Raw genomic sequence first — 21,787 nt, 5'->3', positions numbered from 1 at the left:
CTCCTGAGAGCTGCCATTTGAGGGTCAAATTAACATCAAAATTTTGGCACTAACTCAAACCCTGATCTATGCTTTAAAAAAAACAACAAAACAAAAGCACATGTTTAGGCTTGGGAATATTATCCCTCTGTAACTGGACAATAACAAATTTTGTGTAAGAAGGGCAAGATTCATTGGGATGAATAGTAGAAAACTTGGGTAACAGGCTTGTGGAAAAATCTTCTCTTGTAGTAGGTTCCATGTGCCCTCCTCTGACATTTTTTATTGCTTTTCAGTCCTGTGAGAGCACAGGCCCCCAGGGAGAAGCACACGGGTGAGGCAGAGGAATGTCAGCCCGAGAGAGTACTCACCAGCGCTACGAAAAGATGAAGTTAACTGGAGAATGGTTCTTGTCTCCAAGCAGGCTGGGAACACCACTCTTTGCAGCTCCAAGCTTACTAAGAAAGGATACAAATAACTGCTTTGCTCTCCATGCCTTTCCTACCCACCATAAACTGCTTTTGACCAGTTCTAATCGGAGCCTAACATTTATCCGGAGTAAACTGCCCAGAGGTAGCAATCCTGATGTGTCCATGGAGTTAACATGGATAGGAAACACAGAATTTGCTATTTGGTGATCTGGGGATTTCATCTAAACCAAAGGAAAGCAGTAAAACCTGTCCTCAGAGTGTCACCATGATATTTTCTGAAAAATCCCTTTGGCAGGATTTTTCTCCTGAGAAACTGAGAAGCCTCAGAAAAGAAATGTAAACAATAATTATCTGATTGCCTGGAATGCGATTTAAAGAACTGTTTACCCAGCACGTGTATTGTTTTTAATTAACGACCAATCCCAGTCCAGCTGTGTTGGGACTCTGGTCAGTCACAGGTTTTTATTATTCATTCTTGTTTTAGCTTTCTGCTGTCTTCTCTCTCTTTCTTTAGTATAGTTTTAGTATATAATTTTCTTTTAATATAATATAATATCATAATATAATAAATCATCCTTCTGAGAACTTGGAGTCAATTATCACCTCTCTCCTCATCCTGGGGACCCTCACAACACCACAACATCAGAGGACACATCTGAGAGGGACCAAGGAATGATGTGTGACCAAAGCAGACACTGGTAAATGGAAAAAATTGATGGATAATGACTAAGCAGAAAATCAAAGTAATCTTCTTTGCAATAAACAGATGAGCACAGAGGAAACTGTATCAACTCTTGTTTGATGCAGCACAGACCACAAATCAGTGCTGGAATGGTACATGAAAAACAGAGTCATAGATCTCAAAAGCACCTATTCCAGAGCTTTTCATAGAGTCCATTTTGTGCAGATGGATGGGTATCACACAATTGGATGAAGTTAAATGTATACCACTGTCTCAGTCTCTCTGCGAGCCTCTCAGGAACCCTGGGCCAGTCCCGAGTTGGCAGACACCGGGGAGGGCAGCCCAACACGGCCGACAGCAGGGAGACACTCTCTGTGCCCCGAGGGTATTGAGGGCACTTAGGCTGGTTGTCTTCGCTGCAGCAGAGACAGCAGAGACATCGGTAGAAGAGAAGGGGCCGACTCTTAGCAGGGGTTAATCCAAGGTTTTATTCTAGGAGTCCCGAAGGAGCTCCTGCACCTCAGGGGCCTCCTGCCGAGAGCCCCGCGGGATGTCCGAAGGTCACATTTCAAGGGAGGAGGAAACCAAAAGTAGATAACATTTTACCAACCAATAGGTATCTCTGAGGGATGGGAACTGGGGGATAGACAGATAGGGCAGCGTATGGGACTAGGCCTGGGGGGCTGACCCCTGGCCTCTGGCAAATCACTCGACAACTTGGACCGAAACTTCTGGATGGGGGGGATGGGATGCTGAGTGATTGACAGAGAGCCAGGGTGGGGGTTTGGGGATGATCTCATCCCAGGAGAGGGATAACACAGGTAAAGGGAGGGGAGTACAGTCTGGGATAAACCATTTGGGAAAAATATTGGAATACAAAACAAAACTACTTCAAAATATTACAAAATATAAAAACGCACTACAACATACCACCACTATAAACAGCAGCAAGGAGTGATGCCTCGGGATTGCTGGTGCTTGATTTTCCATGTCCACCTCAGCACAAGGTTAATTTTTATGACAGACATAAGCAAGGCTTCAGTTTAGCCACATCTTTGGGCCTCCAGCACAAAAATGTTTGGTCTTACAATAGTTGTTCAGTCATCCCTTGTTCTTATTCCAAATAAGCAATCATCACATTCTCTAAAATCTGGATCCTCCCAGTAAAATTAACATTAAATTTTATTTTGACAAATTACATACCAGTGCATTTCTTCTGCAACTGATTCTATCCAGCACAACTTCCTTGTAATGAACACAGCCCAGCAGAGGCAGAACAGTAAAAGTCAAGGGATATATAAATACACTGGGAAAACTACCAGCACTCAGGAGTTCAGAGACCCAGATCCTGTTTCCCTTCTCTAGCTTCCTAAGTTAGATATGACTTCTAACAGCACTGCCAGTTACCAGCAGAGCCTGTAGCATAAAGAATGTACTACAACCTGGAGATTTTTCCCCTTTTTTAAGGTACTAAACAGGGTAAATGCCCAGACAAATTCTTAGGGAATTCTGCTTATAAGTGACCTCCAGGCAAAGCATGAACCATTAAACCCTTGCAATCTGAATGTCCAGTCAGGTTTCTTTTCCCCACCTTGACTGTAACATCCTTATCTGCATGCTGGCAATCTGATGGAGACAATGCTGAAAGCTTTGCCATTGCCCAGGTAAATGATGCCCATGGCTTTCCCTTCATCCACAGATTCAGTCATTTTATCCCAGGACCTGACTGGCCCTGCTAAGTGTACCAAGGGTAAGTCATAAAATCATGGAAGTGTTTAGGTTGGAAGTGACTTTAAAGATCAGGGATCCAGGGGCAACCATAGCTTCTCTGAACTTCCTGTGCTGGGGCCTCACTACCCTAAAAGGGAAGAATTTCTTTCCAATATCCAACCTAAATCTATTCTGTTTCAGTTTGAAACCATTCCCCCTTGTCCTGTCACTCCAGGCCCTTATCAACAGAGTCTCTCCATCTTTCTTGCAGGCTCCCTTCAGGTACTGGAAGGCTGCAATTAGGTCACCTCTTTTCCAAATCCATGCTGACCTTCAAGTCACCTCCTTTTCCTTCATGCACCCAGAAAGGTGTGAAGAAAATGCACACCATGATTTCCTCTTTCAGGGACAGGAGTGAAACTGCCTGGTCTGCAGCTGCCTGAATTGACCCTCTTACCCCTTCTGACAAAAGGTGAAGCATTTGCCCTTTTTTTCAGCCATTAGTGTTCTCTAGAATGTAGAAATACTGAAGGCTTCTAAAATAAATGGAATCTTCATGCTCTCTTTAGCCCCCTGGCAAAGAAACTGGCTGCAAAACATACCCACACACAGAGTTCTCGTCAAGTCAGCTTCCTGGAGATCAAAGCAAGGGCAGCAGCTTGGGAACTGCCCACATCCAACTGGGAGTCAACCATCAGGGAGACAGCATGCTTCTAGGCATGGATACAGCACAGTAAGGAGCACATCAGCTTTCTGAACAGGTTACTGCCTTTCTGCAAGCAACCTCCCCAAGAAGAAATCTAGCCATTAAATTGTTTTTCCCTCCTCCACCACTGAGAATTTTGTCACACTTTGTATGGAAATGCCCTTCCCAGTGCTGAAATTACCTGTGGGTGTATACTTCAGGTGCTTAATTCCTTGGGTGTGGGCACATACAATGCTAGAAGCGGCATAGTTGTACTCACCTGGTCTTCTGAAACGTGAGCTTATCAGAATGATAAGCCCTTTTCTTACCCTCCTGCATCTCTATTGTTGCATTCTCACAGCCTGCTTTATACCTGAACATCTTGAATAATGAGTGAGGTACTTCTAAAAAAGGTTTAAAGAGGTCAGACTGAGAGCTGTTACAGAAAGTATCATGAAACTTTTAGTGGAGGTGTAATTACCCATACTTACAGTGTGTGCGTGTGTCTTAGCAGATTTTGATACATCTTCAATAAATAAAATATTAACATAAACTTCAGACAAGTACAGAGCTATCTGGACACCCTAATTTTTCAAGATGTATTCAAAACAAAGAGAATCCAAATAACTTATTCTTGCTTCATCCAAAGGGGAAATTTTCAATGTCGTGGAAAAAACTGGCCACTGACTAGAAATTTTTACTGTAACTTAGTAAAAATTTAGTTATAGTTCTGCAATTCTAAAAATAAAAAACTGAAGTAGTTGAAAAAGTAAATTGTTACTTTGGAAGAGTATTTTGGGATTTCGGGATTTCTTTACCCTCTTTTTAGGGCCCTGGGGTTAGAGCTCTACCAAAGCAGTCAAGGTAATTCAAGAAAAACGTCCATTTTGCTTGTCCTTACCCATGTTTTCTTCGCCAAAAAAACATATGGGAGACATTCTTTCCCCCTCCCAACTAGGAAGGTACTGACTGTTCATTGTAAACATTTAATTATACAGATGAAGTACTCATAGTATTATACACAACTGTACAAATTACATTACTATAATCCCAGTAATGCCCAGCTTGGGAGCCAAATCCAGGCTCCTGTTTTGCTGAGCTCAGCAGTAGATTGAAGGCTTGAAAACACATTTTAGTGTTTGGCAGATACAAAACCAAAATAAGAAACGCTTGTTCCTAAACTAAGCTATGAAATCCCACTTTTAGGATGAGATGGCAACACAAGGAGACAACTTGCAGAATAGTCAAGAAAGATGAGAAGAAGACACAAAATAATGGAGATCAAAAGTACACACACAGTTAGTATCAAAGGTTTGTTTGGTTTTTAAACAAGCCACAAGTCAGTGCTTGTTTTTGTTATTCATATTTGCTATTTCTACTGCAGCAGTGCCCAGAAGTCCCATCCAGACATCCCACGCTCAGTCCCTGCTTTTAAATCTTGATGCAATCAGACACTGACTATCCCAAAGCTTCATGTATGAGGAGATCACTCTAAGTTTTCTCTCTCATCTAAATCATATAAATAATAAGTCACAACACTTGGCAAAACTCATTCAATTCAGATTGTAATAACATAAGGCAAGTTTCTGTTAACTCTTCAGTGCCACCCACTTCAACACAATCTCCTTGAATTTAGGATAAGCACAAGAATGATGCACCACTGAAGACACACCAACCTTCTTCAAAGAAATTAAGTGAAAGCTTATAGTAACTGAGCATATATAGGGTCAAAAACCAGTCTAGTGATAATTTTCAACAGAGTGAATAAAGCAAGCCTTGATTTTAAAAACATTTAGCTAGACTAGCAACCCTTTCCCTTCACCAACTCAAAATCAAATATAGCTGAGGCCAGAACAGCAGGCTCTGGACAACCACCTCCACAGTCCACAGTGCAGTAGTGAATCATACCTGATCCCAGAATTAATAGGCTTTACCTCTGCAGAGTCAGACCAGCTCATTCTGGGAGTCTGGCTGCAGTCAGTTTGTGCTGTTGACAGTCACACCATCATTCACGTTTAACTACGAATGGAAGAGCTGTTTTGTTTCAAGAAGCAAAAGTAATTTACAACACTGATAATACTCTCACTCCCAGCTCCCTTAAAAGAAAACAAAAGGCCTAATACATGCCCCCAGAAAATTACCAAAGCCCAATTTTCAGGCTTGGTTTCCTTGGCGTAATTCAGATGTTTTGATTTATGTATGCAATATTATGACGCGAGTCAGAACCTCACCCTTTTTTTAAACAATCTCCCTAATATATTTGGCAGTTCTTATGGCTCTGGTAAATGTAATAAAAACAGCAGGTTGGATTTGTCAGAGTAAACTGCAGTCAAGGGTGACCTCCAGACAACTTTTAGGCTGTGTGATCCTCTTGAAGATAGATTTTAGGATCAATTGTGGGACACCCAGAAGATCAAAAGCTCTGGATTTTGAGTATCAAGATGCACCCCTGTGTCACAAGCAAGAGCTCTCTCAGAGGCCCAAAGGATTAGAGTACTTCCCCTACTTCTCCCCAGTATTTCAACAACTTTTGTTTATCCGTGTACTAGCCAGGGATCAGGTTTTGAAAGGGAAGTAAAAACAGAAGTTTAAAGATTCTGCCCCACTATGTTTAGGATTTCTTCTTAAACTGCTGTGTTTTGTTGACAACAAAATTTATTTCTTTCTTTTCAGGGTGTCTCACTCAACCCACTACACAGGGTCTTCTGACAAAACTGGTCCTTAGGTTTCATTACTCAGTCACGGTTTGCTGCTACAGAAGAAAAAAATACTGGTAAGGAAGGCCAGAATTCAATTTAGGAAAACAGAATAGCTTTCTTTAAGAAAAAAATGGAAGAAACAGCTGAGGATAGAATGGAATAAAATCAGACACAAAGGATAAAATTTAAGTTCATTTGAGTTAATTTTACATTATGTTGAATGACCAAATAGCCAATTCTGCTCTTTGGGTGCTGACTGATGGCTCCATGGCCAACCCACTGCAGAAAGAGATGAGCCTGTGTTCTAAGCTACATTTTCAGGCCCTCAGAGGGTGTCTGAGGTCAGATGTCCTCATTCAGTCCCTATTCTAAGCAGAGAACCCACGCCCACAGATGAGCTGTGGTACATGAGCAGATCCGTTGGTGTCCACAGCGGTTCTGAAGTGCAATAATCCAAAAAGGAATTGTGCCAACTTGCACACATCAAGAGCCAAGTCCCAGGCTCCAGCAAAATGACAAACATTGTTTAAAAACATGTTTGCTGAAGGCCTTGCTGGTGAACGGGTCACTTGGCAAAACTGTGAACACAAGGCATGCTGTGCAGCTGCCTAAAAGCTCAGCTCTCCTGTGTGCCTGAGCAAAACCAGGATCCAGGAGAAATTGGCAGCTTACAAAGGATGCCCAACAGGACCTCTATAATGATGTTGCTCCATGGCCTTGCTGCCAGCAAAAGCTGCTGGGAAATGGCTCTTATTTCTGCTACTGATGTAAAACTCTCAAGCCTGCATAGAAGAGCTTTTCTCTTCAACGCTCTTTGCTCTTTTCCCTTCCTCTTTGAAAATGCCAAGCTGAACTCCTCCATGCCTGTCAGCACACTCCCCCGCTTCCTTGACTTTTTCCTTTAGGATATGTAGACAGGAATGGTGGTGATGCTAGAAGTTTTCTTCTGGCAAGGAGACCTGGAAAGATTAAACTTTCCAGATGGAGAGATCTCTGACTGGCAAAAAAGTAAATTTTGTGCATTAGAGAATCTAAAGCTTCCCTTTAGTCATATGAAAAAAATTCTAACATTAGGATACTATTTCCATCTCCAACTTAACACACAAGGCTGAGTTTAGATGCAGTCACATGGGAAAAGAGGTGGATGGGAGCAGTATCAATAAAGGCGGATGGTCAGCACTACCAATAAAACAATTACTTCTTGGGTTTAGTAGCTTGCAAATCCAGAAATTGTCTAGCTTGCTTATGTTCCAAGGCTAGAATCAGATGGTATCGGTTTCCCAGATTTAGAAGAGTGATGAACTGAATTTTCATCTCAGTACCAAACACTTTTCCCTGTGTTTAAGTTGCTATCATCTGAAGTTGAAATACTGGCAGGGAAACCAAACTCATATATGTAATTATCCAGAACAAAAAGAAAATCACCAGAATGGCACAGAATTAAAAGGATGGCTTGTATCTACTTATGTGGGCCCATTGCCTCTTCGAAATCTACCTTTCAGGAGATATTCAACCAAGGCTAAATGAAGTTACCAAGAGAAATTCCACTGATTCCAGGAACTGGGCCTTGGCTGCAAACCAGAAAGTACTCAGGCAGAAATGCAAATTCAAGCAATGTTATGAAGATCCTTTAAAGCTGTGACTCAACTGCAATCTTAGTTTGCTAACTTCCTTATGAGAGTCCCTCTTTCTTCTGTATGACACCCTTGTACATTGAAGAAAAAATATTGTGAAGTTACAGGCTCTAAGTGTCTCAAAATATCGCTGCTTATGGAGCACCTAAAATGCATTTCATTTTACAGATGGCAGCAAATGCAGCTTAACCGCAACCTCTACGCTGTTACCGGCAGGAGAAAATCTTATTGTCGATTTTCTTTTTAATTGCATCATTCTCAAGATACTGAATGCTCATTTGCTTCAAGGGCTGAACTTTTATTTTGTCATTTATCAGCTGGTGGAATCTTCACTGCAGAATCTTCACTAACACACAAATCCCTTGGGATACCCAACACTAAATAAAACAAAAATAGCTAGCTTGAAAGACAGTGCCCTGATGCATATGTGTGCATTTGTGTATATATAAATGAGTATGTGTTAATTGGGCTGCAGAGCACAATGCTTTTGTGCTGGCTGCAAAAAAGCTTGTCCGTAACATTCCTTGGACAAAATGAGGTCTCGGACCATAAGAGTTGTCACACAGCAGCATACTGTTAACCACAGTATCTTTACAGATTTAGCAGAATAACTGAATATTAATATTTAAACATGTGCATGTCTCTTGTCAGATATCTTATGCGAAACTGAGAAAATTCTCCTTTGTTTTCAGCTTTTTTTAAACTTTATTGCATGAGCAGCACATACGTTAGCATACAGTTGGCTATAGGGATTTTTCTGGAATGCTTCTATTTGAGGCTCTGTATTCTCAGGTGTTGCTGTTTAGATCACCATCTACTTGACATCACAAAGTGATTTTAAGGGGAAAAAACCCAGACAAACAAAAAAACCCTTCTGAAATCTGATTGATTTATCATGATGCCAGCCACAAAAAAGTTGCATGAAACCAAGAAGTAAAGACAAAAGTGAGGGGCAGCTTTTACAGATTGCTCTGCAGGTGGTGGGTATGTGTATAGAATGAAATGAAGACAGAAACCATTAACCCCTTTGCTGGTGCAGCTGAGCAAGTAGGCACAGAGAAAGCTGAGGTGTACAAAAAAGATCTTGTTTTACCCTTCATACAAGGCACACATACATTGCAAGGATCAAGACTCTGCTGAGCTGGCAGCTGCTGCCAGGCAGGTGGCCCCTGGTTGCTGTTGGACATCCCTGATTCATGCTGGGTTTCTATTTCCAGGGGAAGATGAGGAAACTGATGTGTCAGGTTTTGACACCAAAACATTTTTCTTCACAGAATGATGATCACACTTGAAATAAACTGAGAAGCATTTTTGCTTTCAATGAATTACTAATTTCAGAGTAATCCACCAAATTTCTAGTTTCATATCGTACTGTGCTCTTGTTTCTCATTTAGAATTGTATGTCATTTAAACATTCGTAATTTCTTGGTGATTTACTGCGTACCTTTGTACAACTGGAGGAAACTGAAAACTGCAGTCTATTTTAAAAGAATTGACTTTACTACTGTGACTACCCGCAAGAACAGAAGGACTGAAGACAGTTTGCAAAGATGGAGCATTACACTGTGACCTCTCCTTGACAGCAATAAAACAGGTTTGAATTCTGTATCATCTGGCAGAGCTTGTGACCTGGAGACAAATGGCATCCCCAAGGCTTCCCTGGGTTTCAGCAGCATTGTTTCTTTAAATAAAAGACAATGTACACCATTAGGTCATAATCCTTCCTAGAGCTTCCAGTACTGCAAGTTCTGCTTTTAAGGGGCCAGATCAGCAGAACCATGCTGATAACACCACAGAACTGCATCTCTAAGTGATCAGAGACTGATGTTTCAGGGAGAGAGTCATGCAGGAGTACAAGGAGAAGTTATGTAATATAAGGGAGACAGCTTCTTGCAGTCAGAGATGCCTTTGGGAAGGGTCTAGAGCACAAGTCTTAGGAGGAGTGGCTTAGAGAACTGGGGTTGTTTAGCCTGGAAAAAAGAAGGGTCAGGGCTTCTCTCATGGCTCTCTACAACTACCTGAAAGGAGGTTTTTCTTTTCTGGTGATCTAAACAAAGTAGTGGCCAGTCTCTTCTCCCAGGTAACAAGTGATAGCATGAAAGGCAATGGTCTCGAGTTGTATCAGGGAAGGGTTAAATTGGATATCAGGAAAAATTTCTTCACCAAAGGGTTATCAAGCACTGAAACAGGCTGGGAGTGGTTGAATCACCATTCCTGGAGGTATTTAAAAGATATGAAGATGTGATGCTTAAGAACATGGTTTAGTGGTGGACTTGGAAGTTCTGGGTTAACAGCTGGACTGATCATAGGAGTTTTTTTGCCAAGATAACTGATTCGATGGCTCTATGATTCTCTAACTCATTTGTTCTTCAAACACTCAAAGATAAAAAAAAATATTATTTTAGTTCTGGCCTTGAACACTTCAAGGGATAGGGCACGTACAGAATCAGAGAATAAGTTAGGTTGGAAAAGATCTCTGAGATCACTGAGTCCAGCATATGACCTAACACCACCATGTTCCATCAACCTAAAAACTTCATTAACCCTGATCCAAGTACAAGCCCCTCTATAGTGGTCACACCAGATTTCAGGGATCTGTTCCAGATGGAGTGACACTGCACTGGTTTGGCATGGAGAGCCTTTACTGCTTATGGTGATGAGTGAGGGGGCAAAGTCATAGGAGGGAAAGATAAACCTCGAATGATTTGCTGAAATTTACAGGGTCTTGCTGGATATTTACTGATAAACACAGCACATTTAATGAGGAAATACTGAAGAGACAAAAGTGTCTGACAGCATTGCCCATCCCAATGTGCAGCTCCAGGCAAAGCTTTGCAGGGAAGAGAAGGTCTGTCTGTAGCATCCAGTTTAACTAGAGGGGTTAACTGTGGTTGGACAACAGAAAAAAGCAGCAGCATTTTACAGTCACACCCAATTCCCCATTTTCAGCAGCCTCATTCACAGCCTCCCCGTTTTCTCTCTGAATTATCAGAGACATTAATAAGAGCCTTTTCCACTCCCCACTTTGTCTGATCTTTCTAATTAGGAATACTGAACATATATATATATATATATATATATATATATATCTGAGAAAGAGCCTGGCAGCAGCAAGCAGACTTAGTTCACTGCATGCAGGGCATGGAAAATGTTCTGCTCTCCCAGGGTCAACAGGAAAGCTACAATCAGTGACTCAGCATTAGCGCAGTAACTGCTCTCCAGGGAATCCAAGACAACCCCTTCAAGCATTCCTGCCTATTTCTGTGCACAGAGGGATCAGACAGCAAAAATGCTCCTTGAAGCAATTCCCTACCTCCGATAAAGACATCTCTTCCATCAACTAACAATTATATAGCCCTGTCAAGTTTTGCCTCATGATCCACATCTCTGGCCACATCCAGGCAGCAGCCCATACTAAAATCTGGGGCTTTTTGTGGAACAGCTGTGCTCTGTGCAAGGCAGACGTGGCATTTCATTAAGGACAGGGTAATAGCTTGATTCCCTTAGGGACTTGCCGCTGGGAAATAGAACATCTCCTTTCATAAACAGGCAAGGTCACCATGCTTGTTTTGGATTTGATGCTGAGATACTGAGTATCTGTTCATTATATATTGAATATTAATGCACTAATGCACCTGCATGTAAAACTAATTTTCTAAGGAAAGCAGCCTTATATTAAATTTCAATGCCTATTTAGCTACAGAATGCAAAGAATTCTGACTGATGCCTAAACTATTTTCTGTATTTTACTTTCCATGTTGGATTCAGAAGTTGAAAAATTCCAAGTAACCAACTGTTGAAAAGCACAAACTAAGTTATTTTGCCTGATCATACTGTATCACCCTTTTGTAACCCACAGCTTCTCTTCTATTTAACAGGAGTCATCTTCCAGCAGATTCACACGTACACACTGTGAAGAAGACAGGACACAAATGTGACACTTCAGTATTCAAACCCCTGTAGATATAATGATAAAAGCCACACAAATTTCACAGAGATATTTGAAAAGGGATCAAAATTCTAGGCAAGTTCTTTCAAAATATTTCTAAATACTACCAAAAATCATGAGTCCCCAGAGGACCTTTCCTGAAGAACCTAAACATTATCCAACTAATTTTAACCAAACTGCTTCACTCTGATCTTACTTCAGCCCAAATACTCATTTTATCTCTTTGCTTAGAATATTTAGAAGTTGACAACTTGCATTTCTCTGTTCCTTTGGTTCCTGGAATACTTACTTTCTGGATGTGCAAACAAGAAAATCCAGAGGCCAACAATAGGTCAAAGCTAGATGTAAAAGAAGGAGTTACTTGCAAAGTGAATGTGTCATGGGACAGTAGAAGATTACACAGGGTAGGATATGAAAGAAGAAATAAAGTATATTCTCCTAAACCCAGATACAAATACTATTCTGCATTAAATCAGTAGTTTGTGGGGAAAAAGAGTAATTATTCACTAGAGTTTAGAAATTATAAAGGTACATAAATAAGAGAAAGGATTTTATTCTGCAGCTTCCTGTGCTTACTCCAATATATCTCATCAGAGATCATGATCAGAAATTTCAAATGCGAATGTTGTCTGAAGATTTGGAACAAAGTTTTGCTGCATTTTGATTTGTTATATACCTCAGGGATTTCCCAAACTGGAGCATGCAAACCAGAACAGTAAATGAAAAGGCAGTCTCTAGATTGTGATCAACTAGAAGAAGTCTGCAAAAATGTTAAGAATAATGCTTCCTGTCATCCTTGTCTGTCATTAAATTAATATCTAGCAGAATTAACAGTTTCATTTTTAGAAAAAAAATCTCCAAGGGTGTCAACATTTGTACATGACAAACACCTTTGAGGAGTAGGTTTTCTGCCTTAGGCAAGGATTTTTGAGTAATTTTAAAATGATCAGCATCAGAAAGACACCTTCTTCCTTAAGAGGACCTGGATGAACTTGTGTAAGTTTTTTTTCTTCCCAAGGCTGCAGCAGCCTAACTTAGAGCTCTGCCTTCTCCTTTTCTTCATTTGAAACACACTGGAGCAGGCTGCCAAAGGTTCAAGCAGAGGTCATCATGTCCTGTTTGCTGTTGGCAAGTCTAAAACTGCTGAAACATCCTAGGAAGAAAAATGGGTACATCTAATACAGCTACAACAATAAAACAGTTACTAGGGAACCCCATCTAGAGCTAATAATACCTCCAAGCTGTGCTGCTCAACTGAAAAGATAAGCCAGCAGCATTTATACATAAAATGCAAACAGATCTTACAGAAGTCTTGATAAATACCTAGGTTTATCATTTCCTCAAGTGTTTTAAAACACAAAAGGGAAAACCACACCACACTTGGGATTGCTTCACATTATCCACTGTGATGAAAGCTGGGGGTGGACTTGGCAGTGTGAGGTTAAAGGTTGGACTTAACGACCTTGAGGATCTTTTCCAACCTAAATCATTCTATGACAGACTTGTAGAAAGCAACTAATGTGACTGTTTCCTTTTATATTACTCACAAATTTTCCTGAATATGAAAACAATCCACCCTCAGTTAAAAACACACCAAAACCAAACTACCTCTGTTCTTGGACATACGTAAGATTTTCCTAGCTTAATGCCTCAAAACACTAAAAGGAAAAAAACATGTTTTCTGCCAGACCTACTTGTCTCAAAGTCAACTATTTTACCTCTAACTTCTGCAGAAGGAGAAGGATTCTTCCAGTCGAGTCTTGCTCAAACTTTTAGACCAATACTCCATAAAGGCATATTGACAATTCTCAGATTAATTCCTAGTAATTCCTTGCCTGCTAGGGCCAGATCCGTCCCTTCCTCTCATTTCACATCAGCTATGTCCAAATTCTCACTAGCATTAGGTATGAGCTTGAACTCTGGCATTTATCATAGCTGGAGGAGTCTGAGCAAGTTCACAACCTCACCACTGGCTTAAGATCCATAGGATCTTGAGAGCCTCAGGCCAAGTCAGTGTCTCCTTACAAATGTTTACATTTAATACAGCAAAGGGCTTTGACACCCTTCTTGTCACTATAGATTTTTTCACTGGGATGGCAAACTAAACAGGATCATGACACACAGGTGGAGGTCATGCAAAACGGGAATTTAAAAGATTACATCATTACAGTGTAAAATGCTGCAGCACCCATCAAAATCAGACATATACAGGTTTGTTCATGTACAATTCTTTTTGCTGTTTGTTTTAGACACAGGAAAAATACACAGCTGTTACAGCAGAAGTCAGCATTTTGCTCCTCATGAACTGAGTAAACAGAAGCCCTCTGCTTCACCCAGCTAAACGGATTTCAGATTAGATTCCAGAATAAACCATATGAACTTACCTTACATTTCAACATGTTGGCCACTCTCTCTTGCATTGACTGTCCAGCCTTCGGCCTGACAAGAATATAAACTGCTTTCACTTCAGGGCTGGAGCGCAAAAGTTTTTCCACCAGTACTTTGCCCATGAAACCTGTAGCTCCTGTGATAAGTACGGTCTTCCCATTGTAATAAGCTGAGACTGAAGACATGGTGCTTTCTTGTTCTGTCCCTTCCCGCAGCAGGTACCTGAGAAAATGCAGAAATAAAGTTTTAAAGGCTTTTGGGATAACCTTTTTAGTCACCTAGGTAAACTCAAATTGGTTCAGTCAATGCCAATTTTAAAAATGATTTTTTTAAAAAAGGCTTTATTGCAAAAATACGCTACAAAAATCTGAGAAGCTTAAAAAAATCAAGCTCAGCTTTATCCTCTATGTGACACCACAGCTGCACACAGAGGTCAAACACAGCTCATGCCGTCCAAGGTTCCCAGAAGGAGATGCTCACTGCAGTGCTGAAGAACGTCTATCTGCTACTGTGGAATGGCAGCCATGAAGATATGCAGCTATTCCTACAAGACAAAGGAGAAAGAAATTTCCTCACAAACCCTGCTGTGTTTTCCACTCAATTCCACTGTGCCTACGGCATTCCTTGTCAGCCATCACTCATCAACATGCTCAGACTTTTCCTGTTGCCTTCACTTGAAATAACACCATGAAGAAAGCTCTTCTTCACATAAGACAGTGCAGTGACACTGCTCTGCACGACTGCAATACCATGCACAGGTTACAACCCTTCACAAGCTGTTATGGCCAGAATTCATCCCAGTTCACTCTAAGGAGTGTAGACACGATAGGCTTCCCTTTGGAGATTCACTGACATGGACCAGGTTCCCACATGATGTGTCCCAGTTAAATATTTTAATTAGATGAAATAGTTTCAGGCCTGAATGTTCCCAGTCACCCTGATTCAAACTCTTAAGTTGATTAAATGCAAACAAAGCTGGACTGAATCCTCTTAGAAAAGCCCTTCTTCCCCTATTAGCCTAACAGAAGCAAAACAACCATCTTTGAAGTGGGGCAGACCACAGCAAGCACAAAATACACACTGCAAGGAAAAGGCTCATGAAAAATACCAGTAAATGTTTTGAAAAAAGCCTACTGAATTTGAAACAAAAAGAAACAAGAATAGTAGAATGCTGCCTTTCACGTATTCAAGAACCAGAACAATGATCTTCAAAGTATCTCAGAAAAACTCCTCCAGCAGAAACTTCAGAGACATAAACTAGGGAGTCAAGCCTAACAAAATACTACTTTTCTTTCCCATTGCTGCCTGGGACCACAGCACTCAGCATCAAACAAATGAAAATCCCCAAATTTCTTTATCCATGACAAAACATCAGGTGTAGAATCCAGTTTAGAAAGTGGGTCAAGCAGAATAACCTCTCAGGGACACTATTTTACAAACTAATAGCTGTGGGTATTCTGGCTCAGTGAATTTGGTTATTAGCCTACTTTTAGATGTCGTCAAGATTGTAACTTAGATGACTACAGAAGGCTCATCTAGGCCTATTAAAAACCTGTTCTTATTAAAGAGCTGGCCACTCAGGAAGTTAAATCAACAGGTTAAAATGACTGGATAATTAACTTATTGATAACAAAATGTCACGTCTCATTCCAATTCAGAAAACTGACTCATACTGGAAGACAGGAACTTGCAGAGCCAGGGAGCATGTGAAAAGTGTGTACGGCCAGAAGAAGGTTGTAGTTCAGCCAGATGAAGGCAAAAGATCTCAGAAACTTGGCATGACACATGCCCTCCTGTTGTGGTTTGTGTTTGGTTTGTTCCGTTCCCCCCTCTCCTAGCTTGGCAAGTTGGTCTGGCTCAAACCCCCAGTTATGTCAATCACAGTTTTCCCCTCCTCATTTTCCCTCATTATCCCTTATTTGTCCTTGTATCCCCTCCCCAGGCCTTCTGCCAGTCACCGACACCCCGCCCCAAGTTCCAGAATCTTCCAGCTAGGGTGTTGAGTGATTGGCTGGTAGGCCTGGGCTCCTCCCCTGACCTATCCCCATTGATCCACACCACCCATCAGTCTTCAATGTATGCAAATTTTCGTTCTATGATTGGTTTCTTGTGTACCCACCCCTTCCCTGTAAAACCCGGTCCCCGGAGGGGCCCGGGGCTCCTCCTCTGCTTGCCACCTTTGGGTGGCCACCCTGCACTTCCCCTACCCTGGATTAAACCAAGTTAATTCACCCAGCAGAGGAGGGCCGTCTCTTTTCTTCACTCCTGCGGCGTGGTTGCTTTAATATCGGTGACTGTTTCCTCTCGCCCCACCCACGGTCGGCACATGCTTCTGGCTTCGTGCCAGGGGAGTGCCGGTGTAACTGAAGGTGGCTGGTCTCTCTAAATCCCTTCAGCCGGGCCCCCCTTAAAAACAGCCACAGCTTCACCCTCCAATGTAGAAAAATGAAGGAGAGAAGTCCTTAGTCACTAGAGGCCATACCAATCCCAGTGAACAACAGGAAACAAAAAAATATAAGGACCACTTGCAGCCACTGGATGGATACTTGCTTTGAATTTGTATCCAGAGGATCATATCTGCACAAACAATGGTACAATTATAGAGTACTTAACACCACAAACTTGGAGATTACCAGAGGAGTTACTCTCCTTCCCACACTTCAGAAGTAGAGAGCATTTCCAACCTGCATCACTAAGTACTGCTGCTTTGCCTTAAGAGTTGTAGACTACTGCACAAAATAACTGTGAAAAGCTTCCACGTGTGGACATCAATTTATTATGTTGTTTCATTTGGGTTCCCTGCTTCAGTTATCTAAAAAACGCTTCATTTGTTGTGGCCAGATGTTCAATGCCTGCTAGAATAGTAAAGTAAATAAATCACACTACTTTGTCCCTGTAATTAACTGTGTCCCTGTAATTAACCATGCAGCCATGTTTCACTAAGCATTTCCGACAAGGACTACATGCACATAACTGACAGTTCTTCTCCATCTAGTCTGAGATCATTTTGAGTGTCTGAGTCCAAAAAAACCCAAAAATTTCATCTCCCAAGCTATTCTTGTATGATGAAAATGGAAGTACCAAACATAGCCACTGAAAAAACAAACTTTCAAGGTAATCTGCTGTTACTATTGATTAGTGGCTTATCCTCCTAGGGTTAAAAGAAAAGGGAAGAAAAATCCCATCCTTTCTATTTTCCATAATAAAGCAGTCCAAGTTAGGCAGCCTAGAGTTAGTAGGGAAAATTTCAGAGCTGGATCCAGTTACTCAGCCTCATCCACAATAAAAAGCCACAAAGAATGAGATGGTGTTTGCCTGTTATGGGAGCAGATTCATGTTTCTTTGCAGTACATTTATTTTTCTATTTCCTAAGTGAGCTTCAGAAGAAATTATAAAAATCTTGTACCCATCTGATGCCATATTAATTATGAGGAAAGAAAGTATGTGGATTTGTCTAATGCACACAAACAAATTCATGTTTTGAGATCATGACACAAAAGCCAGAATGCTGCAATTTGGTATGTTCAGACAGATCCCAGAATCTCCACTGGTCAAGCAAATTTAAAGAGGCTTTTATTACATTCCAGGTTCAAAGGCAGATTCCAGTTTATATTCAGGATTGCTGAGATATTTTCCTTTCAACTTAATCTTGAATTTTTTATTTTGTACAACTATTTTGGATTTTTTAATATTTTTAAGAGTGTGATTGATTGTTTTCTGTTTTTATTGATTTTGCTTGGCCTTTGTAAAGAAAGTACTGAAAAATATATGGAGATTTTAAGGAACCAGAGGATTTCTGAGGTCAAAGGGTGTGACCCAAATAATGCCTGCTAACCTGACCCTTTGGAGGTCTACCTCAAACCAGGGAGAACTACATGCATGCCTTTTTGGCTTTTTACACTCAAATTGTTTCCTGCAGAAGGTTATACTTGGCCTTTCATCTAAGGGAATAAATAGCCAATACTGAGAACTGATGAGTTTCCAGTCAATTAAACTACAAGGCATTAGGTTACTGGTAGAACCACTTGAACTATGGTCAGAAGTTGCAGAGACACGACCCTTAGTAAGGTAAAGAAGGATAAAGACTATTTCATAGGCTGAGGTTCCTGGCTCTTCCAAATCTGACTGGAGGTGAGAAAGCCACTGAACTGTGGAGAAAAGCCCATGCAAGAGCTTCCTGCAACCCAATTCAAGTGAGTATATACAGGCAACTCAGACGCTTTAGGCACTAATTGGAGCAGGAAAGTAATCTCTGATGCCACCCGAATTACTGAGCACAGCATCTTTGCAGCAGCACAAATCTCTCTGATACTGACTCATCTCCAGCCAGAGCAGGAAAAACCCACGAGCCAGGAATCCCACTGAGCACCTCTGCAGACAGAAGTACACAAGCTGTTCTGAGGGTACTGTTGCCTCTCACGGTCTCCTCTGGATCAAACAGAAAGGACGAGCTACAGTGCTGTGTTACAAACAAAGCCACGATCTTGTGCCAAAGGACAAGCAAAAGGAAAGGTGAGAATCCTAATCCTACCAAACTAATAGCTCCCTCCTGCAAAAGACAACCCTCATATCCTCAGCTGAATAGCACAGGAGAATTTCCCCCACCAAGAGCAGGCACAACTGAGCTGATATTTAATAGAACAACTACTCTGTGTCCTCATCTGTCATGTATTTTGGTGATGCAAAATCTACATCCAGATTGCAATGGTGTGATGCAGAGTCAGCTGCTACCAGACCCAGAGGGGTGGGAAGGGAAATGTGGACCTGAAGCTCACTGAATTCTGCCACTGCCACTGCCCACAGCAGCCCCATCGCTGCAGGGGGTCAAGGAGGGACAGCAAAAGGGAGGATGAGCAATGGAGGTGGACTGGAAGAGGTGAATATTTCAGCATGGTTTGGATCACTGTCCTGTTCAAACAGGACAGCAGCCAATTCAGAAGCTTATCTGTTGAGATATTTGTCTTTTCAACTCAACTACATAAAATGAAAAAAAAAATTAGTTTTGTGCAAGAGCAAAGGACCATATGCCTATAAATGTACATCCAGGTTCAAAAATGGTCTCTCTGACATCTCCTTGTACTGAGGCTAGTTTTGATGAGCTTTTTCTTGCACAATTTTATGCAGGGATGTAACTTCCATAAAGAAGAGGATCAGCTTCTTCAGATGAGTCTTTCAGACATCATATTCAATGTAATGAACCGGCTTCAACCAAAATTACACTTAATGACAAGCAATAGGTTTTGGAAAAAAAGCTACAGTCAGCAAGAGTCCTTTAAGACGAAATAAATTTTGGCCACTTTCTGAAAATAAATTTTTCATCTTGGGTGAAAATATCCAATCATACATAAGACAGTTTTCTTTAATCAGGATTCTAGAAGAGTTATGATCAACCTGGAACACACAAAGAAAGAAAAATTCCTGTTGCTTCAGAGAACTTGCATAGCTGAGGTCAGAAAAAGCAATATAAAGTGGTCACAGACTATTTCTGTCTCATCAATTTACTTCCTCAGTCTATTAATTATTTTATGAGTTTTAAATGGACTGAACACTGGGGATTATGAACAATACATCTTCATAAAATTATTTTCTCTTTTACATTTTGTCCCAGGATGTATTACAGAGACTCTCCAAAGTAGGCAAGTAATTGTAATACATAAAAGCAATTATTTCCAATATGTGTTTTTTGCCTGAAAGCATTTATTGCTTGTTTAATCATCATAAAATAAATACACACCATGCATGCTAGAAATAGCTGAAATAGTGACTTGTTTTACATCATACTGACTTAACTCCCGGCTCCTCAGTAACAGCAGGAGAAGGTCACTCTGCTCCTTTGATTTAATTTTCTGGGCCAAACTCACGACCAGAGAAGTTCCAGTGCAATGACCAATGTTTCAACAAGGATTAATGTGAATTAACTTAGATTTGAGCCTTTGGATTTAAAATATTTCCTGCATTTTCAGTAAGAAGCAACAGCAAATCAGAGCAGAAAATGGCTGTAGTTCAACACTGCACACCATTTGAGACAACAGCATTGCTGACACAAGCAAGCGGAAAGTACCAGCAAGGAGGCACTGAAGTTACATAATGCATTTCCAAAGGTCTTTAGGCACAGAAGGATTTGTGTAGCCTATGAAGTCAGGGAGATTTTACTGGTGGCAGAAAATGAAGCAAAGAGGATGATAAAATGGCCTTTCTACAGAAAAATTAAAAGTTCCTTACAGTTTGTTGAATTTCCACAGTTATTTAATGTCACCTAACACCAACAACAAAGAAAAAACTCCCCTCATTTAGCTAGAGAATTAAAAGGAAGGTCATAATCCACCCTTTGTGCAAGCACTATAGAAGCTAATAGTAGCATAAAGAAATAAAACCCTGCAATTCAAAGATGGGCACATTTTCAGCCAGACTGAACTCCTGATGATAATCCTCTTTGCAAAAGAGATTTTGCTTCAAGCAATTTACACCAAATATAAACATTGTTGTTAGAAGCCTGAAGGTTAAATCACTTTTCTCCAGCTAATATATTTTAAATCATTTTTTGTTTGCCAACAGTAGCAATTTAAATCCATAACAGCATCCCCAAGTAGCAACACGCAAGGAGAAACTCATTGCTCCCAGAAACCCTTCATGCCTTGAAAAACCACACCAGTTTCGCAATCCATTTTAATTTATAGCAGTCAAATCGAAAGAGATACAGAAGTGTGACAGCATAATTAAGAGCTGGAGACAACAAGCAGCGTGCACAGCTGGATCCTGCAAACTGCTGAATGCTACATGACAGGGAGACAGACATGGAAACCTCTGGGAATTGTGGCTGCTGGGTAAAAGACCTGCCCCCAGGACAGATGTGGGCAAAAGCTGAAACTTCCAGCCTAAGCATTACCTACACAGCTTCACAGATGTTCTGTTCTGACCCTCCCAAGTAGTGCAAAGTGTTTGACCACCATGAAGAAATAGAGAAAAAAATGAAGAAAACAGAAAGGCCACTGATGGAACACAATGCAGGAGGAGCCTCTTGATTTTTTAGTGAAACCTGTTTAGTCTCACTCAGTCTCACTATGTTTTTTCTCCAAAATTAAGGAAAACAGGCCTGCAAACATTTTAGAGCTGAGACAAGGCAATGGTGTTGAGGACATACCTACTTGTGTCATGTAGGATTTAAAAGAACAAATATTTTTCAGTAGCCCCAATATCAATGTATTCTGCCTCAATCCTATTTAATTATCCACCTGGTAAGAACAGCAGCTACCAGAGACTTCAAAGGCGCAGCTTCTGCAGGCTCCTTTCTGCATCACATAGTCCAGCATATGCACCCACTCTCCCTTTTTTTTTTAAAGCTAGTTGTTGCAAAGCCATTGAGCAGATTATAGGATCAAAGCATAGATCAGAACTAGAAGGGGGTTTTTGCTTTGCCTCAGCATAATTAAAGGCAGACGTCCTACACCAGAGCTTTTCTGCAGGCAATCCTTTCCCCCTTATCATTTCCCCAATTCACACTTCACAGCCATTTTCTTCTTGCTATTTCTCCTAGGATCTCTACAACCAGCAGTCCTGTCCCAAAACCCTAGATCAAAACCCCTGCCATACCCACTGTACACCAATCACTCTGCACCCCAGTACTGCACAA

The 21,787-nt window shown here is 41.0% G+C and overlaps 1 protein-coding gene across 3 annotated transcripts in view; it reads right to left on the bottom strand.

Annotated features, from left to right (window-relative positions):
* LOC118700448 (fatty acyl-CoA reductase 1-like) overlaps positions 1 to 21,787 on the bottom strand; it is a 129,016-nt gene that overhangs the window by 54,726 nt on the left and 52,503 nt on the right. For all 3 annotated transcript variants that reach the window (XM_036404917.1, XM_036404919.1, XM_036404918.2), the window contains exon 2: positions 14,154 to 14,379. In XM_036404917.1, the coding sequence (XP_036260810.1) occupies positions 14,154 to 14,342 (189 nt within the window). In that variant the 5' untranslated portion in view covers positions 14,343 to 14,379. The remainder of the gene's footprint in view (positions 1 to 14,153; positions 14,380 to 21,787) is intronic.

The sequence above is a fragment of the Molothrus ater genome, chromosome 5, assembly GCF_012460135.2.
Source record: "Molothrus ater isolate BHLD 08-10-18 breed brown headed cowbird chromosome 5, BPBGC_Mater_1.1, whole genome shotgun sequence".
In the NCBI taxonomy this organism is placed as follows: Eukaryota; Metazoa; Chordata; class Aves; order Passeriformes; family Icteridae; genus Molothrus; species Molothrus ater.
The sequence above is the reverse complement of the archived record's forward strand: the minus strand, read 5'-3'. Positions and strand labels throughout refer to the sequence as shown.